Genomic DNA, 21,392 nt, shown 5'->3' on the forward strand with positions numbered 1-21,392 from the left:
ACATGCTTAGTTTGTTCATGAAAGGCCTGCTTACTAGCAATAAAAATGGCAGCTTGGTTGTCACAATGCATCACCAACACACCTTTCGTTGGGAAACTTAACTCTTGGAAATCTGAACAAACCCATAGGAGTTTATTAACCATGTGGGTCATTGCATGGCATTTTGCTTTTGCATTATGTTGGGCCACAACATTTTTATTTCTTGCTTTCCCAGCTAATTAAATTCCCTCCAAAGCATACACAATAACTAGTGGAGACCTTCTATCCAACTTGGATTCCCCTGCATAGTCAACATTGGAGTATTCTGTAATATGCAAATGGCCACATGGCTCATACAATAAACCTTTACTCGGTGTTCCCTTTAGATATCTCATGATTCTTTCTTGGATGCTCCATGAAACTATTTGATTACACTTACAACAAACTAGATGTTATGCCATGTAATTATGACATAAATCAATATGCCCAAATAACCTTCTATATATAGTCTTATCTTTGAGATTAGCACTTTCATCTTCATTAAGGTTATGGTTTACTTCCATGGGTGCCTCGACTGGCTTTGTTCCTAGTAAGCCATACTTGTGTCGCATATCTGTGATATACTTCTGTTGTATCAAAACAATCCTTGCTTTACTTCTTGCTACCCCAATCCCAAGAAAATATTTTAGGGAACCTAGGTCCTTAGTTTGGAAATGTTTACGAGATGTACTTTGACCTCTTCAGTACTATGATTGGATTGAAATGATGCCCAATGGTGCTTCCTGAGCTGATAGGATTCACATTGAAACGATGAAGTAGAAGGTAAATCTAGAAACATTTGAAGTAACTTGGAGAGGGATGCTTGATCGTAATTGCCATTGAAGGTGATACATCTGTTTGAAGTGCCAAAAAATTGCATTTGGTGAGCCTTCCAAGTGGTAATGATCCTCTTTCTCATGCCCTGACTAGTTGTCCTCCTCGTCTGGAGGTCCTAAAACACACAATGAGTAGAAAAGAAGGTTATCAAACAATTCAAAGATTTTATAATTTGACTAATAGACAACAAGTTAATAGGAAACCTAAGAGACAAATAAAACAAACTATAGAGGTAAGATGAAGTAAGCCGAACTTTACCCACTTTGCTAATAGGTGTGGAGGAGCCATCAACAAGGGTGAGATGTTTAAACAAGGATGTTTAAACAAGGATGTTTAAACAAAGATGACTAACTAAGAGAAGTAAATATGGAAGATATACTTGACATGTGCGAAGATGCACTAAAATCAATTACCCATGGTGCGGAGATGAATGGAAAGCAGATATACCTGAACTAACCATGGTGGTTGTGGATGTCGAATCATTGAGCTTCATGGATATGGTGGACAAGGTCAACTATACCATCCTCTGCAAATATGCCTGAACTTACCATGGTGGTTGTGGTATTATTCTGGGTGCCCAAAATACTACACGGCCTACTTAAGTTTCTTCACCGTCTAGAATACTAGAATTGACCCAAGTAGGTTTTCCAAACTTGTCCCAACACTTATTTGAGAAATGATTGTTTGCCCTCACAATGGACAAAGCTTCTATCACTTCTACCATCATCATGACATCTACCACAGTGACAAATATCCTGACCTTGTCCCTTACTACCTCTTACATGTCTACAGGGTGCCTCTTAGTGACTCGATGTGGTGCACTCTGGATCCACAACTATCTCGGCTTGAACCACTCTATTAAAAGACATCTTCAAAGAGGGTATATCATTAAAGCAAGTAATTGGGTCCAAATTGCATCATATTCGGGACCTACAAGAAATTTAGCCACATGAATATGCCTAAATTGCTTTAGGAGCTCTTCTTCATCTGTTCTAAAAGGATGGTGTATGCTAATCTTGGTTAGTAAACTTTGCAATTCACTAGTATAATCAATCAGTGTCCAATCCCCTCTTTTTTGATTGAAGAACTTTGAATAGAGTTCATAAACCTGTGATAGATTATTTTTCTAATCATAGTTATTCTGAAAGACATCCAAATCTCTTTAGTTGTCTCACAATTCGTAACTTAACTTTGTAATTGGAATTTTAAACAAACCATGTCATAACTTGGTTATCTTCAGCTTCCTAGTCATTTGTCATGGGGATGGGAGGGTCATCCCTTAGATACTTGGCTTTTCTTTTGGCCTACAGATACATTCGGATAGATTTTGACTAACTTAGAGATAATTTTGTCAATTCAACTTTTTAGTAGTAATCATAAGAATATCCTTTTCCTTTAGAATTTTGAGACTCTTTAACAGGGGTAATAACGTCACTCGAACCAGCCATAATTTACCACCAAAAACTAGGTAGTCCACGTGCCAATCAATTTAAAACAAGCTTCCACACCAACCAACACAAAAAATCCACCAAAAACACAGTATATTGCTTGTGAAGATAAGGTAGGGCCCCCAAAGGATACAATTAGGGCACCCAAACTTCAAACCAAACCTCTATTACTTAAGTATCCTCTTAACAGAAGTACTTCAACTTTTTTTTGATAAAGATGTAATCCATTAAAAAGGCAAAAAATTACAAAGAGATAGGGATCAGATCCCTAACAACAAGATGTTGAAGAGATGCTCCCTGTTTGGCAAGCACATCTGCTGCCGAATTTGCAAATCTCGGAGTGTGAGACCAAATACAAGAAAATAATCACCAACAACATAGATGAGTGCATATAGGAAGATGATGTAGGCAAAAGCCACAACTCACGGGATCTGTGAAGGTAAAGGATGGGAGAAAACCCAACACACAACTCTTTAGGTGCACAAATAAGTTATAGAACTGCTTAATAGACAGCATAAGCCATCAACCCTAGGGTTATGTTACAAAGGAAGAATGTTACAAAGGAAGAAGGAAAATCTAACCTTGAACTTCAAATAGTAGATAATTCTAAAAATCCCCTTTTCTGGAAATTCCTTGCAACTGGATCTTAGTACTCTGGTACTATGTAAAAGTGGAAAATTGGAAAGAAATAGAGAAGAGAAGAGAGAAAGAGTGCACAGACTTAGAGCTTGTTGAGGGATCTGGAATTTGATTTTTAATTAACTCTCACTTAAGTCATAATGAGTCAAAGTTACACAAATGCCCCTATACCCAACTCCCTGTAACTCTCTAATTACAACTCAGAATCAACTAAAACGTGAATCATATGACACATACATGAAGACAAACTTACTCCTAAATGGTATTTCTTGGTATTGGTTGTGCTTTCATTCAGAAGTTCTAGAGAGTGAGAGACTGGAAGATACTTGTCTCTCCCCAGTGTTGGCTTACTAGACCACTACTGTACTGAGGCTGTTTATTAAATTTAATTTTGTTTGAGCTAAAGATAACAGGGAACCCATGGACTAAAGCAGGATTTTTCATGATGACAAGGGGCAAGTATCATCTGTTTCTTGGATCATCTGGAATTTCAGGACTGGAAACTGTTAGCACTGGGTTTCGGTCCATCAAAAAATAACTAGCTAAAATTAGAAGGCCTCTTCCCAACTAATAAGTACATGAGGCCTCATCTGGGACTCTTTTCTTCTGTTTTGAAGAGAACTATAACTCTCACTTTAGATATATTACTAGACTATGGAGCATGTTTGATGGTAGAGTGGAGGATTTTTTACCCTCCAACCCTCCTCATGTCCAGACATAAATAAACCCCGTCTCAAGACATGGAAGACATGCAGAATCAGCCAATTCTCCTATGTTCTGCTAGTCTTTTTGGGAATAATCTGCCCTACTTTAGTAGCAACTATAAACACTATTTCTAGGCTTGGTGGCCATTTCCTTCAGCAACAAAATCCTTCCAGGAGATGGTGGTTGAAGGTGATAACGTTAATGTCCAATGGGATCATGAGTACAGTCATTGGCAATGGCAATTTGCACATCCTCTTCTGCAAGCTTATGACCTTTGTCATAGATGAATTTTTTCAAGATTCCATTGCATGAATTTTTAAAGGATGATGTGTTTATGAGAGGAGTAACTAAAATTGCTCTTATAAGCTGTATATGGCCCTCTAATTTTGCTCAATATCTTTTTTTTTTTTTTTTGCCATAGACTAGGCCTTTGAGTCTGTCACATTATCCCTTTCACATGTTGATGCAGGTAATGAGTTAAAATGGTTCAGTGTGCTTTATATTTGAAATTGTAAAAAGTTAGAAGAAGAAAAGTTGAAGAGAAAATGAAAAGGAGAGAGCTTGGAGAAGAGAAATCGAGAAAAGAAAACTGAAAATTCGTGGCTGGACTTCCTCCAGCTTCTATTTATAGATTTAGGGTTGAGTAGGTAGGGTCAATTTACAACATTGCCCCTACTTTAAGTGAAAATTCTAGTTCTCTATATCGCCTATTCTACGTATCCCCTTTACATGAAATTTGGTCTGTAGACTTAGTTTGACATGTAGAATAAGATTACATCAAGAAATATAAATAACGACAAGGTAAAATGACCAAAATGCCCCTGTTCTTGTTCTCCTATGCTCGTGAGAGAAAAGAAATATACAAAGCATAGACTCGAGGTGTCTCTAGAAATAAAGGTGCAGTCTATTTATCAAAAAGCATGTAGTAAGAACAATATCACCCCAATAAGTCTTAGGTACATTCAAGTGAATCAGCATAGTACGAGCTACCTCAAGTAAATGACGATTCATGCGTTCAACAACTCCATTTTGTTGTGGAAAGAAGTTTGATGAATGATTCATTGTGATTGACAGAAAGAGCCAAGTTTACGATTCATAAATTCAAGACCATTGTTTGTACGAAATATATGGATAGAAGTTGTAGACTGATTCTTTATTTCATTAAAAAAATAGCTGAAAGACATCTACTGAAATTATCAATAAAGGAAATAAAATACCTATGACCAAATTGACTAGTCACAAGGCAAGGGCCCCAGACATCTGAGTGGACAAGCTCAAAAGGTTTACTAGTTTTATGACATGAAACAGGAAAGGAGTTTCGGTGATGCTTGCCTAGTTGACATGACTTACATTGGAAAGTAATACTAGAAGGAAGATCTGGAACTACTTGAATCGGTTTTGCTGGAGATGGATGACCAAGTCTGAGATGCCATTGAAGAGGTGAATTAGCTGTGTTTAGGGAATGTAAAGTATTGTCTGGATTGTGGTTGTCTAGATAGTATAGTCCTTCTCTCTCACGAACGGAACCAATCATCTTCCTCGTCACGAGATCCTGAAAAAAAAATGAGTAGGGTAAAACGTGAGAGAACAATTCATAGACTTAGCCATCTGACTAACAAACAACAAATTTAATGAAAAATTTGGAACTAACAGTGCATATTGAGGTGAAAGAAGAGGTGTCGGGGTAACATTTCCCACTGTATGTACTGATGAAACTAACCCATCAGCAAGATTAACATGCTTAACGAGAACATACTCTTTTAAATTAGAAAATAGTGAGGACATACCTGACATGCGTTTTGTAGCCCCGGTGTCAAGAACCCAAGTTGGGGAATAGGACACTGAGAGTGCAGACATACCTGTAGTAGGAGTCGTATGTGCCAAGGATGCAAATGGAATCGATAGTTGTGCCATACGCTGGGAAATCTATTGCTGCTACTGTGAGATCTGTTGTTGTTGTTGGATCAATTTATGTAATTAATTTGAAGCACCAGGTGGGATTGAAGTTATAGACCATGGTGTTGTTCCTTCATGTATACTAGTATATGCCCACACAAGCTTCCCAAAAATTTCCCAACATCTATCTGAGTAACGATTGGTGTCCATAGTGAACACACTTGCGCTCAGATTTATCATCTCCTCAGCCTCGTCCTTTGCTAGAATCATCTCTACCTCTGCCTCTACTAGCCCCATGTACGTCCCTTGGACGTGTCAATAGAATTAGATGTTGTAGCCGATGTATTAAGGGTACTAGCTTCACCCGCTTCAGTATCTTTTCTAGCTTTAGGGACAACAGTCTTTGATGCTCTCTGTACCCTATTAATGGTAGTAGAGAGGTTAGGTTTTTCATTTGAGGCCAAAATTTGTGCCTTTATGCTGTCAAATTCAACACCCAATCCTTCTAGAAAATTTGCCACAAGGAGTTAACTCTGCTGTTTTCGAAATTCCCTTTCATCTATAGTAAAAGGATGCTCAAGCCAAAAAAGGCGTTACCCTCCAACATCTTGTTGTGGAGGAAATGTCTTTTTAGCTTTTAGGTATGTAATTTTTCTTTTGTAATACATTCATAACACATCCTCTCAAAAAAATCTATAGTAAAAGGAAGAAAAACATTAATTTCCTGCCATACATTGAAAAAAAACAATAGTAGTCTGTCATAGTTTTGTTACCCTTTTCAAGCCAAAAAATTCTGTATATAATTCATAAACCCTTGAAAGATTGCTCTCTTGTCCATAAAGAGCTTCCAAGGATAGCCACATAGCCTTGGCAGTTTCAAAATTCATAACTTGGCTTTTGATATTAGATTTCATGCTGTTGACAAGACAAGTCATCACTTGACTGTCTTCAGCCTCTCAATCATCATCCTGAGGAACATGAGGGTCATCTCTAATAAATTTTAACTTTTTGCTGCCCTTCAAGTATGTTCTAATAGATCTAGACCAAGTAAAGTAGTTATCACCATTCAATCTATCAGAGGTGATGGTGATAATATCTTTATCATCAGGATTATATGACCCCTTTGCTGTTGTGTAAACCTCAGCAGTGCCAGCCATATCAGATATAGAAGATTAGTAAACCCTTAAAAAATTCCAAATCAACTGGTTCAAGTGGGCCCCACCACATAAAAACCCCTACAATTATGGCAATTATAAGATGTGTGCAGATCAAACAATCCATAAAATCCAACAAGGGGATTAAATTCAGAAGAAAAAGTGCACTGGAACCTGCACCAGGGCTGACATCAGCAAGTGTGCAGATGATGTCAGCAGTTATAGTTCTGGAATTTTGGCACACACCTCCAAATCAGCATAAAAGAACCTCTTTTGGCAGTTTAGAACATCAGAATATGTTCTTAGAACAGTAGGACCAGTAACCCTAGGGTTATGGCAAAGAAAAAAGGAGAAAAAGTTGGATTTTTACTACCCAGTAACCAAAAACCTGGAAAAAGATATTCCTTTATGTAGATTTCTGCTTTACAGAGAAGAAAAAACTCACGAAGATCCTTCCTAGATGCGATCTATTGCTTTGATACCATGTAAAGAGTAAGAAGAAGAAAAGTTGAAGAGAGAATGAGAAGGAGAGAGCTTGGGGAAGAAAAATTGAGAAAAGAAAACTGAAAATTCGTGGATGGACTTCCTCTACTTTAGGGTTGAGTAGGTAGGGTCAATTTACAATATTGCCCCTACTTTAAGTGAAAACCCTAATTCTCTATATCTCCTATTCTCTGTGTCCCCTTTACATGAATTTCATCAGTAAACATAGTTTGACATGTAGAATAAGATTGCATCAAGAAATATAAATAACGATAAGGTAAAATGACCAAAAATACCCCTGTTCTTGTTTTTCAACAAAAGTATAATTGAATGAAATAATTCAATGTTCTTAATCTCCAAAGTACAAGTAAATTAGCTCAAAATAAAGAAAAAAAAACTATAAAGATGACTGCCAAAAGAAAAAGAAGAGAAAAGTGAAAAAAAGATATCTAATACATCTAAAGATTTCTAAAAAAAAAAAAATCTAGAGAGGAAAAAACCCAAAAAATGATTCAAAAGTAGAAATTTCCCACAATGAGATGTTGATGGACAACCACTTCTCTGGCAAACGAATCCTCTCACAACATGTATGCTCAATGGATGGGAGTCTGGTTAGCATGTCTTCAATCTCTAATTAAGATGGTCAATTCTCTACAGGGGTAAAGGGGAGCCTTTTGTCCAAGAAAGTACAACCATGGAATTTTCCTCATCAGTAAGCATCCTAGACAAGGAGTTTATTGTGCTTAAGCTCATTAGAGGACCCTGTATCTCACTATAGAAAGAATCAATTTCTCTGATCAGCTATGCACAAGGCAGCAGTATTTAGGCCTCATTATTTCATGCAGTGCCATCCATGCCTGCTGGACCCAGGTACTTCTGGGAGTGATCACTGAAATTTAAATTGGAATGTCCAGATGGTGTGGGAGTCCATGAGGTGACAAGCTCAATGGTGAAAGATAAAGTTGGCATTTCTGGTATTAATAAACTCATTGGATAAGAATGCCTACAAAAGGATTAAGTGGATGATCTTCCTGATAGCTCTCCAATGGAAGGGCAAGATTACGAGAGAAGTTGTGCCATTTCTCTCAAGCTGAATGGACTATGGGTTCAGTGTCAAGATCGATATCCAAAGAAGCATGCCAAGTTTGTGGATTGGAGGCGAGAGCCATTTTTGGACTAAGTATAATTTTTGCTGTGGCCTTGTAAGTTTTTTTTTTCTTCGATAAATTTTCTGCCTTTTTTGTTCGATTTTTTATAAAATAAAAAACCTCTCCTCTAACAAGCTAACAGTGAAGCTGGAAAGCAGAAGCTGCTTTGGATCTTCTTAGGATTGAGTTCCATGTATTAAGTTGAAGGTGTAGTGAGGAAGGTGTTGCTTTTATAAGATGAGCTGCTGAATTTGTAGAGGGGATTTAAGGCTGATTTAACCTTTGAAGCTGATTGAAGGTAAGTATTCTTCCCTTTATGAGACGCAATTAACATTTAGATTTACTGACCCAGCGAGTCTCCAAGCGCTAGAAGCAAGCAAGAAGATGATTTTAGCAGTTGAGAAGAGTGTGTTGTAGGAGGAGGCCATACAGTAAATACCTGTGGTTCTTTTTCCAAATGAGGTCACCCACACCATGACCCCTATCATGCAATTGAGGAAGGAGAGAACTGACATGTAGAGCCTCCTCATCAATCAAACTTCTATAATTTATGTATCCCTCATCATCATTATTCGTAGCCAAACTTGAGTTGTACACTGCGAAGGAAAGATTCCTTACCAGGTGTGTATTAAGTTAAGTGCTCTCAGCTAGAGCTAAATTTCTTTACCATTTCTCGTTTCAAATATCTAGGTCCTGGTAGACCACAATTTTGGAATGGGTCACGGAGTCTGTTTGACCCATTCAAAATAGCTGGTGATTAGGAGTTATATCATGTGGTAGCCATTCCTGTGGACAACTGGCAATCTTTGGTACAAATAATATTTTTTCTAGTAGTTTGTTGCATTTCCTTTAACTCAAAACCCTGTTTAAGAAAAGGAAAAAAAAAAAACTCTTTAGTTAGAAATCATGTTTCAAAGGCTGAAATTAAAATATCAAATCCATGAGCAAACATATTAAGCAAGATGAGTCATCTATAAACAGGGCTGCTAGTTATTTGCATGGCCTGTATGAAGTTAATTCAGTCGCGTTGCATGAATATGCATGTTGGCGAATCAGTTTTGAATGCATATTCTGCCTTTCATTGCTGGAGTAAACATACTTCACAAAATAAGTCTGGATTTTTTTCTTAAGGCAAAAAGAAGTCTAAATTTGATAGTTAATGAATACATATCTGAGCACTAGCATCTGTTTTGGAAGATAAAGCAGACAGAATTGGAAGATTCATGTTGCCAAGTTGATTGGTCATTGGCTCAGTGGCCATATGGGAGGTCTTTTAGGGTGAGGTCTTGGGTTCAAGTCTCACAAGTGGCATGGGGTGTTCATTGCTGAAAAACAAAAACATGGGTATTTTGATCATTTTACTTTATCGTTATTTATATTTCTTGATGTAATCTTGTTCTAATTTCATGTAAAGAGGAGAATAGGAGATATAGAGAATTAGGGTTTTCACTTAAAGTAGGGGCAATGTTGTGAATTGTACTCAACCTTCTCAAGTTATAAATAGAGGTTGGGGGATGTGCAAGTCCCCCATCTTAGTCTCTTTCTCAATTTTCTCTTATCCACTTTCTCTCCCTCTCATTCTCTCTTCAACCTTATTTCTTCTTACTTTTTTCATGGTATCAGAACAGTTGATCACATCTAGGAAGGATATTTTTCCAGTTTTTCTGCTACTTGTTAGTAAAAATTCATTTTTTTCTCCTTTTCTTTCTACCATAACCTAGGGTTATTGGTTCAACTGTTCTAAGATCAGATTCTGATGTTCTAAATTGCCAAAAGAGGCTATTTATGTTGATCTAGAGGTGTGCGCCAAAGTTCCAGAATTGTGATTGCTGATGTCATCTTCACACTTAATGATTTCAGCCCTAGTGCACTTTATCTTCTGAATTTGATCTCTTTGTTGGATTTTTTGAATTTTTTGATCTGCACATATCTTATGTCTGCCCCAATGTAATTTGAAGTTGTGGGGCCCACTTGAGCTGGTTGATTTGGAACTTTTTGGAAGGCTTATTTGATCTGTTTGGTATTTTTATATATATGATATGGCTGATTCTAGTGAAGTTTACACTCCAGCAAAGGAGTCCTATAATCTAGATGGTGAAGATACTTCTGAAAAGTTGAATGGTGATAATTACCTTACTTGGTCTAGATCTATTAAAATGTACTTGAAGGGCAGGAAAAAACTGAAATTTATTGAAAAGATGTTCCTCAGAATGATGATTGAGAGGTTGAAGACAGTCAAGTAATGGCTTGGCTTGTCAATAGCATGGAATCTAATATCAGGAGCCAAGTTATGAACTTTGAAACTGCCAAGGTTATGTGGCTGTCCTTGGAAGCTCTTTTATGGACAAGAAAGCAATCTTTCTAGGGTTTATGAATTATATACAGAATTTTTTGGCTTAAAAAGGGTCAACAAAACTGTGACAGACTACTATAGGTATTTTCTAAGTATCTGAGGAAATTAATGTCTTTCATCCTTTTACTACGGATGAAATGGAACTCCGAAAACAGCATAGTCAATTGCTTGTGGTGAAATTTCTAGATGGATTGGGTGCTGAATTTGATAGCATAAAGGCACAAATTTTGGCCTCAGGTGAAATACCTAACCCCTCTACTACCTTTAATAGAGTATAGAGAGCTGAAAAGACTGTTGTGCTTAGAGCTGCAAAAGATACTAAAGTAGGTGAAGCTATTGCTCTTAATACATCAACTACAACATCTGATTCTACTGATACGTCCAAGGGATGCACATGGACTGTAGAGGCAGAGGTAGAGATAATTGCGGTAGAGGACGAGGCTGAGGAGATTGTAAATCATTGCCCAAGTTTGTTCACTGTGGACGTACCAATTATTACTTAGATAGATGTTGGCTAAAATTTGGGAAGCCTGCTTGGGCAAATGCTATTACACATGAAGGTACAACATCAGAGTTTGAAACTACAATCCCACCAGGTGCTGCAAATGAATTACAGAAATTGATTCAACGACAACAACAAATCTCACAATAGCAACAACATATTTCCCAACGTATGGCACACCTATTTATTCTCTTTGCACCCTTGTCATATACAACTCCTCCTGCAGGTATGTCTGCACTCTCAATGTCTTATTCCCCATCTTAGGTTCTTGATTTTGGTGCGCCAAAACACATGTCATGTATGTCCTCACTATTTTCTGACTTAAAGGAGTCCGTTCTTATTAAGCATTAGTCTTGCTGATGAGTCAACTTCACGAGTACTGGCAGTAGGAAATGTTACTGCTGCACCTTTTCTTTCCCCTCAATTTGCACTGTTAGTTCCAAAGTTTTTTTTAAATTTGTTGTCTGTCAATCACGTGGCTAAGTCTGTGAATTGTTCTCTAACTTTTTATCCTTCTCATTGTTATCTTTTAGGATCTCGTGATGAGGAAGATGATTGGTTCTGTTCGTGAGAGAGGGGGACTATACCATCTGGACAACCACAATCTAGATTGTACTTTACATGTACTACACACAGACAACTGATTCACCTCTTTAGTGGCATCTTAGACTTGGTCATCCATCTCCGGTGAAACTGATTCAAATAGTTCCAAATCTTCCTTTTAGTATTATGTTTCAATGCGAGTCGTGTCAACTGGGCAAGCATCACCGAAGCTCATTTCTTGTTTCATCTCATAAGACAAGTAAACTTTTTGAGCTTATCCATTCAGATGTCTGGGGTCCTTGTCCTCTAACTAGTCAGTTTGTTCATAGATATTTTATTTTCTTTATTGATGATTTCATTAGATGTACTTAGATTTATCTCATGCGAGAAAAATCTGAAGTTTTTGATGTATTTTAGCTATTTTATAATGAAATAAAGAATCAATTTACAACTTCTATGCATATCTTGAGTATAGATAATGGTTCCGAGTTTATGAATTGTAAATTTGACTCTTTCTGTCAGTCACAAAGAATCAGTCATTAGACTTCTTGTGTGTTCACTTCACAACAAAATGGAGTTGCTGAGTACAAGAATTGTCATTTACTTGAGGTAGCTCGCTCTATGCTAATTCATATGAATGTATCTAAGCTTTATTGGGATGATACCGTTCTTACTGTTTGCTTTTTGATAAATAGAATTTCATCTTCTGCTCTTGATGACAAGATTCCTATTCAAATTGTTTCACCTACTGCACCTTTGTTACCAGTGTCACCTCGGGTCTTTGGGTGTGTATGCTTTGCACATTTATTTGATTAGTCCAAGGATAAATTGTCTCCACGATCTATTAAGCGTTTATTTCTAGGGTATTCTCAAACACATAAAGGGTACAAATGTTACTGTTCGTCTATGAGAAAAATATTTGTATCTACTGATATTACCTTCTTAGAGGATATTTTATTTTTTTAAATCTTCTAAATCTGAGTATTTTCCACCTGAACCCTTTGTACCTAGTCCGGTTATTCCTTTTCCAGTTAATGAATGTGCTCCAGCCTCTCGAGATGCTCCTACTAAGAAACCACTGTAGGTATACCATTGTTGACAACAACTATCTCATTCTGATCTAGACCCCCTCCTAGCATCCAACCATGATTTTTCATCATCTCTTGATCCTGAGGTAAGTGATCTAGACCTTCTTATCGCTCTTCAAAAAGGTGTTTGTAAAGGTACCCGCCATCCCTTATTTCATTTTGTCTTCTTTGATTCCTTATCTAAAAACTATCGTAAGTTTATTTTGTCCATCTCCACTTATACTATTCCTTCTTCACTGCAGGATGCCTTGTTGTCACCTTATTGGAAGAATGCTATGGATATTGAGATGGAAACATTAATTGAGAGAGGGACTTGAGAGTTATGTGACTTACCTCCAGGTGCTATTGTAGTTGGGTGTCGATGGGTCTATACTATTAAATATAACTTTGATGGATCGGTTGAATGGTATAAGGCTTGTCTTGTTACCAAAGGGTATACACAGATATTTGGTGTTGATGTTTTTGAGACTTTTTCTTCGGTTGCTCGCAGTGCATCAAAGCTGGTCTCTTTTGCAATTGGATATTAAAAATGCCTTCTTAAATGGTGACCTTGAGGAGGAAGTCTATATGGAGCAACCTCCATGATATGTTGCTCAGGGGGAGACACATAAGGTGTGTCGATTCAAGAAGGCTCTTTATGGCTTGAAACAGAGTTTGTGAGCTTGGTTTGGAAAATTTAGTCAAGTGGTTATATCCATGGGATTTCGTAGAAGCCATTGTGATCACTCATTATTTATTCTGAAATGACCTTAAGGATATTTTTTTTTGTTCTTACTGGTATATGTAATGATATTACCCTCTCTGGGAGTGACAAATCAAGCTTTGAAACAGTTAAATCCCATTTGGTGAATCACTTTCAGACTAATTTTTTTGGGCATTGAGGCAGCAAGAAGCAAGGAAGGAACAACATTGACTCAGAGGAAATATTTTATTGATATGCTTCAAGAATATGGTCTTCTGGGGGCTAAACCTTCGGATACACCTATGGAGGTAGGACTTGATTTTCATGGTGATCAAAGTCTAGAACTGAAAGATAAAACAATGTATTGAAGGCTAGCAGGCAAACACATCTATGCTATAGTTACTCGATTAGATATTTCATTTGCAATGAGTGTAGTGAGTTAATTCATGGGGCATCCACGTAAGATTCAACTAGAGGTTGCAAAAAAATTCTTGAGATATCTAAAGATAGCACAAGGTAAAAGTCTTTTTTTCAAACCTAATAATCACTTGAGGATTGAGGTTTTCTCTGATGCTGACTATAAACTACTGTATTTCTGAGAGGAAATCTAATCAGCTGGAAAAGTAAAATCCCAAAATGTTTTTGCTTGGTCCAGTGCAAAAGCTGAATATATAGCAATGACTCACATAGTCAATGAGCTAATGTGGATAAAATCTGTTGTCCAGGAATTTGACCTCGATCAGAAGGATCTTATGACTATCTATTGTGATAACCAAGGGACAATCTTCATTGCAAACAATCCAATATTTCATGAAAGAACAAAACATATAGAGGTAGATTGTCTTTTCATCCGAGATGCATTAATGAGGAAAGAGGTAACTACTCCATATGTTTAATCTGGTGATCAACTCAGCGATATCCTAACTAAAGCACTGGAAACACGTTCTGAACTTCTACGACAAGCTAGGATTATTCGACATATACTCTCTAGCTTGAGGGGGAGTGTTGAAAAACAAGAACATGGACATTTTGATCATTTAACCTTGTTGTTATTTATATTTCTTGATGTAATCTTGTTCTACATATCAAACTATGCCTATGGATCAAATTTCATGTAAAGTAGGGGCAATGTTGTAAATTGTGTTCAACCTCTCAACCCTAAGTTATAAATAGAGGCTGGGGGAGACGTCCCCCATCTCAGTCTCTTTTTCAATTTTCTCTTCTCCACTTTCTCTCCCTCTCATTCTCTCTCTTCTACCTTCTTTATTCTTACTTTTTTCATATAGCCAAATCCATAGTCGACATAGTCACACACATACACACAAACTTACACGTGCACACACTTTTGATTTCTGAGAGACATAGCCGATGATTTATAGGGTATTGGCCGTAGGCAATAATTTTTTTCAGCTCCATTCATTACGTTATTTTGGAAATTGATGCAGTATTACTCTTTAATGTAAAATAATTGAGAGACAGAATAATTGTTAAATTATTTTTACTGATTTGTCTTTTGAACCACTCCTTTACATGCTCTTTGCTGTTCTTATTTGAAAGCGTTAGAATTGTAGTTGCCGCTAATATATGTAGCCATTTTGTAATTGCCATGTATTTATTTTGCATATTTTTATTTTATAGTTTTGCAGTTATTTCTAATAAAATATTCTTTTACGAAAGAAGAAGTCTGCCAATTTCTAATACCTACTTTTCATTTGCACCAGCCCAGCAGTTGTTGCAAGGTGTGTGACACTTCTCAAAAGGTTTCTTCTTCGGTATGTACCTCTTTCTCTCTCTACACTAATCTGTCTTTTATTTTATATCTTAATTTTACCTCTCTCTCTCTCTCTCCCTTGACACTTATCTTTTATGTTTTGTTATTTTTTTTTGCTACTTTGAGTGCTAGCTTGATGTTGACATCTTCTGCCATGTATTGTCTGTAGTCCTTTTCCTCTTTCAATAAAATTCCAAGAAAAATATCTCCATGGGAGAGCAGACTTTCTAATAATCCATGAGGTAACAATGGGGGATTTCTCCCAAAAATATGTGTGCAGAACTATGTGCATAAAGTTTGACTCCTTGCAGAAGTGCTCTAAGTTCTGCGTCAACCGAACTACCAACCCAATGATGGTATATGACTCAGTGAGTCAACTGGCCTTTGGAGGATCTGGAGTTCGTGGGGGGTGGAATTGCCTCTTCTTATTGTGCTGTGTCTAGCCTTGGACTTGGGTAACCTGACCTGACTGGGGGCAATTCGACTCAGATTTCTAGGTGGCTGAGTTGGAGAACCTTGAACCCAATTGGCTGGAGAGGGCAAATGCTGGCTGGGGACTTTTTTTTTTAACTGGATGCAGCACTTTGCTAAATAGGACAAAAGTTTGAGAAAGCCACACTTGTGATGGCTTTTATCTGTATAGTAGACTTCGGAAAGATTCTGTTTCCTGGCTGTGTTGCAAATCCACCTTTAACATTTGCTTCAAGAGGCTTTTCAGCTTTATTGCTCTGATCTTGATGCACCTTCTGTGGACTAAGTGTTGGCATTCAGGTCATGCTTTCTAGAAACATCACTGTTTCAATAGAAAGAAAAAGATTCCCCATGATGACGACTTCAACTTCAATAACTGTTAACTAGATGGAGAGGAATTAAATCTTCTACTAATTCTTTTACGTGAATATTTCTTAGAACTATCAGTACATGGTTGTTCATGATTTGGATATCCTTGGCTACATTTTTTTTGTTTTTGAAATGATGCTGAATTTTATTAAGACAAAACCTAAAAAGAACAAATTACAAAGGGAGGAAGCCTTCCCTGCTGGGAAGTTCCGAATTTTGCCAATTTATCAGCCAAATAGTTGGCTGATCTAGGAATGAGATTCCAATTACAATGAATAGATGACACAATGTTAGCATTACAATCAGTTATAGGCCAGTGGTGCTAAGGGGGAGAACTATCTTTTGAACACCAACAAGTGACAGTCTTTGAGTCTCCTTCAATAATTAGCTTGCCATGGAGATGTTCCTTGAAAATTCGGAGGCCCAATAGAAGAACACTTACTTCAACAGTATTTGAATCAGCAATGCCTACCGACCCAGCATAAGAAAGAATCGGGTCTCCATTGTTACCTCTGACCTGCTCCAGCCGGCCCAGGACAACCAATAGTACTACCATCAAAATTGAGTTTGTTGCAATCGCAAGGGGGAGGATCCCAGATGGCCATAATTGGAGTCCTGCAAGGGCCTATCATATGAGCGATCAAACTTCAGTTTTCCCGAAGGGAAACACCCGATAGAGTGGCAAACTCCTTCTTGGTATGTAACTAGCTCGAGATAGGGCCCACAACATGTGAAGCCGTATTGTTTGGGGTGCTAGCTTTGGAGTTGAATCTCCGGTTATTTTGCTCGAACCAAATGCACCATGGGACATGCGCAAGACATGCCAAAAGAATTAATTTGCCCAACCGAGGAAGGCGGATCCCTCTAACCATGTCATAGGTGCTGAAGAGGTCCTGATGTAGCCACATTTGGAGCCCAATCTTCTAAAAAATCTTCATCCAAACTTGCCAAGAAAATCCACAATGTAAGAGAACATGCTGGACTATCTCATCGCACACACCACAAAGGGGACAAGAATGATCAGGGGCGGTGAAGTCTCTTCTATGAAGGTTGTCAGATGTGAGGATTTGTTCTTTGATGGCCGACCACACGAAAAATTTGATTTTACTTGGCACTGAGAGCTTCCAAGCCAGGTTTGCCTTGTGCTCATGCATACTGTAGTCTTGCTTTCTGATATGAGAGTAGGAGGAAACAACAGTGAATCGGCCATTAATGCTGGGCTTCCAGGTCAGTTTATCAACTGCATGCTCCGGATAGTATTATTGCTGAGTCAAGGAAGGAGAGCAAAAAGCCAAAGTTTCCTCATCATTTAGTCCTCGGCGGAACGGGAGACTCCACGACTGATCCCTCCAAGAATTAGCTATCGAGTAAGAGAGGTCCCTAGCCACCCTAGAGAGCCCTGGGAAGTCCTCTGAGAGGGGGCAGGGGCCGCACCATTCATTCGAATAGACGAGGAGGGTCCTTCCATTGCCTATGTGAAAGAAAGTAGTTTCTATGAATATTGGGAGGAGCTTATAAACTGATTTTCAAATCAGGGATAGGAGGCGAGTGACACCACCCTCTCTCCACTAGGCACCCGAAAATTGAAGGTAGAATCTGACCATATCTCTCCATAGGCTGTTATGCTTGATGTTGAAGTTCCAAATCCATTTGAGCATATGAGCTTTGTTCATTGCCTTCGTAGGCTAGATGCCTAATCCTCCCCTATTACGGGGCATGCAAATATCCTTCAAACTAACCAAATGATATATGAAGGAGTCTTCTGATCCTCTTCAGAGAAAGCGCTGACGGATGGAGTCAATCTTGGAGCAAATGGAGGCTGGACAGTGCATAAATGATACCAGGATATCCTCAGCTACATGAATCATAATGTTTTGTTTTGCACCGAAGTAATGTTTCAAAACTTCCATTATTAGATGTGTTTTTCTACCACCAACTACGAGATGCCCTTTTGCTACTAATGGACCTGAAATTCAAAAATAGTCTTTTTCTTTTTCTTCTGAAAATTGAAATTATGTCCCTTTTTTTTTTTTTGAGAGAGAATGGTGTGAATGTATTATTGAGAAAAAATACATAACTTACTGTTCAAAGCCTTCCTCCACAATTAGATGTTGAAGGAAAACACCTAATTTAGCCTGATTATCTGCTAAGTGATTAGCAGATCTTGGAATATAATTTCAACTACATTGCAATTGAAAAATTAAATTACATATATCCTCAAAAAGATCCCAGTGCCGCCAAGGAGGTATGCAACACTTCTTTCACCAATTGATGACAACTTTTGAATCGCCTTCGATGTAAAGAGGACCTACCATCCGTTGAAGAAAAAGATTTAATCCATTACATAAACCAGATAACTCAGCAGTTGTTGAGTCCGATTCACCAATTGGCTTGAAAAAAGAAAGGAGAAGGTTTCCTTTATAGTGATGGATAACCCCTCCATATCCTGCAGGGACAGGACAACCCAAAGCTTTGCCATTGAAATTTAATTTGAAATGCCCTACCAAAGGAGGAGACCAAGTTTTCATAGCCGGAGGGCAGGGAAGGTGAGACATTGCCGCTACAAGTTGCTAATTTCCTTGTATGTTTACTCCTTTGAGATTTTTAAATTCTTTTCGCATAAGAATCCAGGAGGTAACTTACCCAACAATTCTGTTGCTTAGAATATTTTTTGGAAGAAATTTTCTATTGAACTTGCTGTTATTCCTTTATTTCCATAAGGCTCAAATGATGTTACCAACGCAGCATGAGATTAATAACTTTCCGAACTTTGGGAGGTGGGCGTTTGTGACCGTGTGTATAGTAGATGTGAGATTTTGAGAGGGACAATATTGCAGACCAATTTTGCTGATGAGTCTTGTCCAAACAGAATGAGCATAATCACAATCCAACAAAATCAGCAGAGGTCCGGCAAAACGGGCACAGGGGATCCAGAACATGCGTTCCCCGTCGCATTATCGAATCAGATGTCAGGATTTTGTTATGGCATGCTGTCCAGATGAAAAACTTTGCTCTCGGAGGCACGAGTAAAGACCACGCAATGGTAGATGGATGACAGGATTGAGTAGAGGGGGGAGAGAGAAGAGAGTTATAGGCACTTGAAGTAGAAAACACACCTTTAGGATATGGAGTCCAAATCAGTGTGTCTGGAGCATTTCTGATATGAACCGTCGATAAACTCGTGACGAGATTGGTAGCTTAAGGGTTTCATCATCCGTTAGCACTGTTCAGAGGTTTAAATTCCACTCACCAGAATTTTACCCGATCGTAGATGTAGTCGCCTCTTTGTTTCTAGCAAGAGAGAAAATTTGACCATGGCTAGTATTGAAACTACTTGGGCCCACCCACCAGTCTGTCTAGAATTTTGTCCGACTGTCGGATCCATTGTAACACTTGACAACATTTTTGAAAGCAGGCAACAATTGTGCTATCTTTTTCTACACAAGAGATAATTTGTTATACCTTCCTCCTTCTGTCCACCATCCAAAAAACTTTACTGCTTTGGCCGCCACATTGTTTTGCCAAATCAACGACGGGTGCATGTAAATTACCAGATCCATTTTATAAGCAAGGCAGAATTTGTTGTTGGAGTGTCCTGAATCCCAAAACCACCCTCAACAAGAGGTTTACAAACATTAACCCATTTCACTCGGCAGTATTTTCTTTCCCCATTTTGCCCACCCCATAAAAATCTTCCTTTTAAGAACTCAATTCTATTTCTGACAGAAGCAGAGCATCGGTACAAAGATAGAAAATAAGACGGTATACCATGAAGACAAGACTTAATAAGAGTAAGTTTACCAGCTTTGGACAAAAAAATTCCTATCCAGGAGGCAAGTCTACCGTCAAGACGCTCAATGACTGGGTGCCAAGCAGATTTTGAAGGTAAGACAGGGGAAAGAGGAAGTCCCAAATATGTGTTCGGAGGGGAGGCAACTTTAAAACCCAAATGATTAGCCATGGAATTTAGAACCGAAGGATCAATATTGAAGCCCAAAACAGACGATTTAGCCCAACTTACCTTTTGTCCATAAGACAGCTCAAAAAGGTTGAGCAGAGCTTTCAAGTGAGAGATCTGACTCAAGGTACCTTCTCCGAAGAGAATAGTATCATCAGCACATTGCAATAGCGGAATATCTTGGCTTGGGTTGTCAGAGACAGGAGTAAGCCAATCCGTTCTTTTAGCAAACCGGACCATAGAGGCAAGATGTTCCCCGATGAGAGTGAAAAGGAAAGGGGACAAAGGGTTACCTTGTCTGATTCCTCTTGTAGCTTTGAAGTAACCGTAGGGCTTTCCATTTACTAGGACATAATATGATGTAGTAGAGATACAACTTCTCATCCAAAATTTCCACCGAGTCCCAAAACCTATTCTATCTAAAAGGTAATCAATTAATTTCCAGTTTGCTCGGTCAAAAGCCTTTTCAAAGAAAATTTTTCAGACGAATCTGGGCTGATTTGATTTTTTGAAGGAGTCTAGGAGTTCATGGGCAGCCATGGAGGAGTCCAAAATATTCCAATCACGGATAAAAGCACTTTGGCAAGGACTTATGATTTTGGAGAGGTGGATCCTAAGGCGTTTTGCAAGCAGACGGGCAATGATTTTATAGTAACTAGTGGTGAGATTGATTGGTCTAAAGTCTCAGGGAAAGGTAAAAGGAGGATTTTTTTTGGGATAAGAGCAATGAAAGAAGCCCCTACAGCCTCATGGGTGATGCCGACTTGGTGGAAACTTTGGACAAACACATATACATCTGATTTGATGGTATCCCAAAATTTGCGGTAAAACTCACCATTAAAACCATCCGGCCCAGGAGCTTTATCTTTCGAAAGCCCCAGGCTGCCGAATCGATTTATTTTGTGCTGAAAGGCTTTTCTAGATTAGACGCCTCTAACGAAGAGACTCACAGATAGTCGAGGTGAGACAGATTTGGCCGATTAAAGCGCTCTTCTGAATACATATTTGAGAAAAACTTCACAAGAATATTTGAGATGAAGGGGCTATCCGTGATCACTTGGTCTTCGTGACAGAGGGAAGTGATACAGTTAACCCTCTTGGCCGAGGCAATAGCATGGAAAAACTTCGTATTTCCATCCCGTGAAAGCTAGCATGTTGTTTCCAACGGACAGTTTCACAACGAAGCAGATTTGAAAGATCTGAATTTAATTGACTTCTAAGAAATAAATCAGAGGGAAAGATAGACCTTTTCTCTTCGAGTAATGGACCATGAGCGAATCTTCGCCTTCAAGGCTTTTAATTTAAGGGGAAGCTCCTAGCCCGGGTT

General features: G+C 38.3%; 1 protein-coding gene across 1 annotated transcript in view; it reads left to right on the plus strand.

Moving 5' to 3' along the window:
- Positions 1-21,392, plus strand: part of LOC137934466 (uncharacterized) — a 59,516-nt gene that overhangs the window by 4,577 nt on the left and 33,547 nt on the right. Inside the window, exon 3 of the mRNA XM_068778813.1 lies at positions 15,218-15,268. Within this exon, the coding sequence (XP_068634914.1) occupies positions 15,218-15,268 (51 nt within the window). The remainder of the gene's footprint in view (positions 1-15,217; positions 15,269-21,392) is intronic.

The sequence above is a fragment of the Aristolochia californica genome, unplaced genomic scaffold, assembly GCF_029961685.1.
Source record: "Aristolochia californica isolate CCGP_79_NKW_82.1479 unplaced genomic scaffold, dmAriCali1.0.hap1 SCAF_10, whole genome shotgun sequence".
NCBI lineage: Eukaryota > Viridiplantae > Streptophyta > Magnoliopsida > Piperales > Aristolochiaceae > Aristolochia > Aristolochia californica.